This window comes from Eimeria mitis, genomic scaffold (genome assembly GCF_000499745.2).
Source record: "Eimeria mitis Houghton genomic scaffold, Emh_scaff5554, whole genome shotgun sequence".
NCBI lineage: Eukaryota > Apicomplexa > Conoidasida > Eucoccidiorida > Eimeriidae > Eimeria > Eimeria mitis.
This window is the reverse complement of record NW_013573824.1, coordinates 1,494-2,971: the sequence shown is the minus strand read 5'-3', so window position 1 is coordinate 2,971 and position 1,478 is coordinate 1,494. Positions and strand designations below refer to the sequence as shown.

Here is a 1,478-nt window from a genome sequence, read left to right as displayed (position 1 = left end):
ATGCGCCTTGCACCTCCAAACCCGTGCCTGAGCAAAGCCACGGCAAATCCTACGTACGCACTGCAGCAGCAGCAGCAGCTGCAGCAGCAGCAGCTGCTGTCGGCTCAGCATTGCAGCAAAAGCTGCGGCTGCTAGCTTTCCCTCCTGTATTTGAGTCGCTTCTTTGGGCGCGGATCGTTACCGCCCTTTCCTCTGCTGCACTGCAGCTGCCGCCGATTTAGCAGCAGCAGCAGCTAGCACAGCTGCAGGAGCTGGTGGAGCTGCCGCTGAGGCTGCTGTATACTCTACTATTTCAGCAGCTGCAGAAATCGCAGCAAAACCCTGCCGCATATCGCTGGCTGCACTGTCCCAAGTAGAAGCAGGGGCGGCAGCAGCAGCAGCAGCAACAGCAGCAACAGCAGCAGCAGCAGCAGCAGTTGCAGCAGCCATGTGGCAGCCACATTTGCTTTAATAAGGCGACAACACGCCAAGCACTGCGCATTGGTCTGCGTACACTTGAGCGAGGACCGATGGCAGCGCCAGCTAGAGCAGCAGCAGCTGCTGCTGCTGCTGCAGGCGCTTCTGCGGCTGCTGCTGCAGCTGTCACACAGGGGCATCGGAGCCCTCCGCCTCCGCCCCCTGTGCTGCTCTGTAGCATCGAGGATTCTCATCAGCAGCTGCAGCAGCGGGAAGCAGCAGAAGCTGCTGCCTCTTGCCCCTTTCTTGTTGCGCAGTTGTCAAGGGCAGCAGCAGCAGCAACGACAGCAGCAGCAGCAGCAACGACAGCAGCAGCAGCAGCAAGAACAGCATCTGCAACAAACGATACAACAACTTCCCGTGGAGATGTCGGCGATCCCCCAGGAGCTTCAGCCCTCTGGCATCGTCACAGCAGCAACCGCAGCACCACCAGCAGCAACGACTGCAGCAGCAACAGCAGCAGCTGCAGCAGCAGCAGGAGCAGCAGCAGGGGCTGTAGCAAGAATAGCAGCAGTGAAAAATGTAGCGGACGCACACGGGAGCAGCTTCGCATGCATATGATTCGGTTGGGGGCATTTGCTGCTGGGGCTGTGGTTGGTTTGCTGCTGCTGCTGTTGGAGCGGCAGCAGCAGGAGCAGCTGCAGCAAGAGCAGCATTTCCTGCAGCAGCAAGAGCTTCTGCAGCAGCTGCAGCAGCAAGATGACAACCGCATTATATGGAAGAACGTCACACGGGGGTTCTGGCTAGTTGTGTTCGCTGGCGTGATGATACACAAGCAACCAGACAGCAGCAGCAGCAGCAGCAGCAGCAGCAGCAGCAGCAACAGCAGCAGGAGCAGCAGCAGCAAGAGGTCATCAACAGTAGATATGTGCTACCAGTGCATCGCATTGTCTGTAGCAGGCTGCTGCTTGACATTTTTCCCGCTGCTGCTGCTGCAGTGCCGCGTTTCGTGTGCAGCAGCAGCAGAGGCGCTGTTCATTTTGCTGCTGCTGCTGCATCACAGCTCTGAATATCTCTTTGTA

General features: G+C 58.3%; 1 protein-coding gene across 1 annotated transcript in view; it reads left to right on the top strand.

Annotated features, from left to right (window-relative positions):
• Positions 1-509: 509 nt before the first annotated feature.
• The window catches only part of EMH_0082740 (uncharacterized protein), a gene marked incomplete at both ends in the record, with an annotated part of 1,695 nt that continues 726 nt past the window's right edge, over positions 510-1,478 (top strand). Inside the window, one exon of the mRNA XM_013500571.1 lies at positions 510-1,349. Within this exon, the coding sequence (XP_013356025.1) occupies positions 510-1,349 (840 nt within the window). The remainder of the gene's footprint in view (positions 1,350-1,478) is intronic.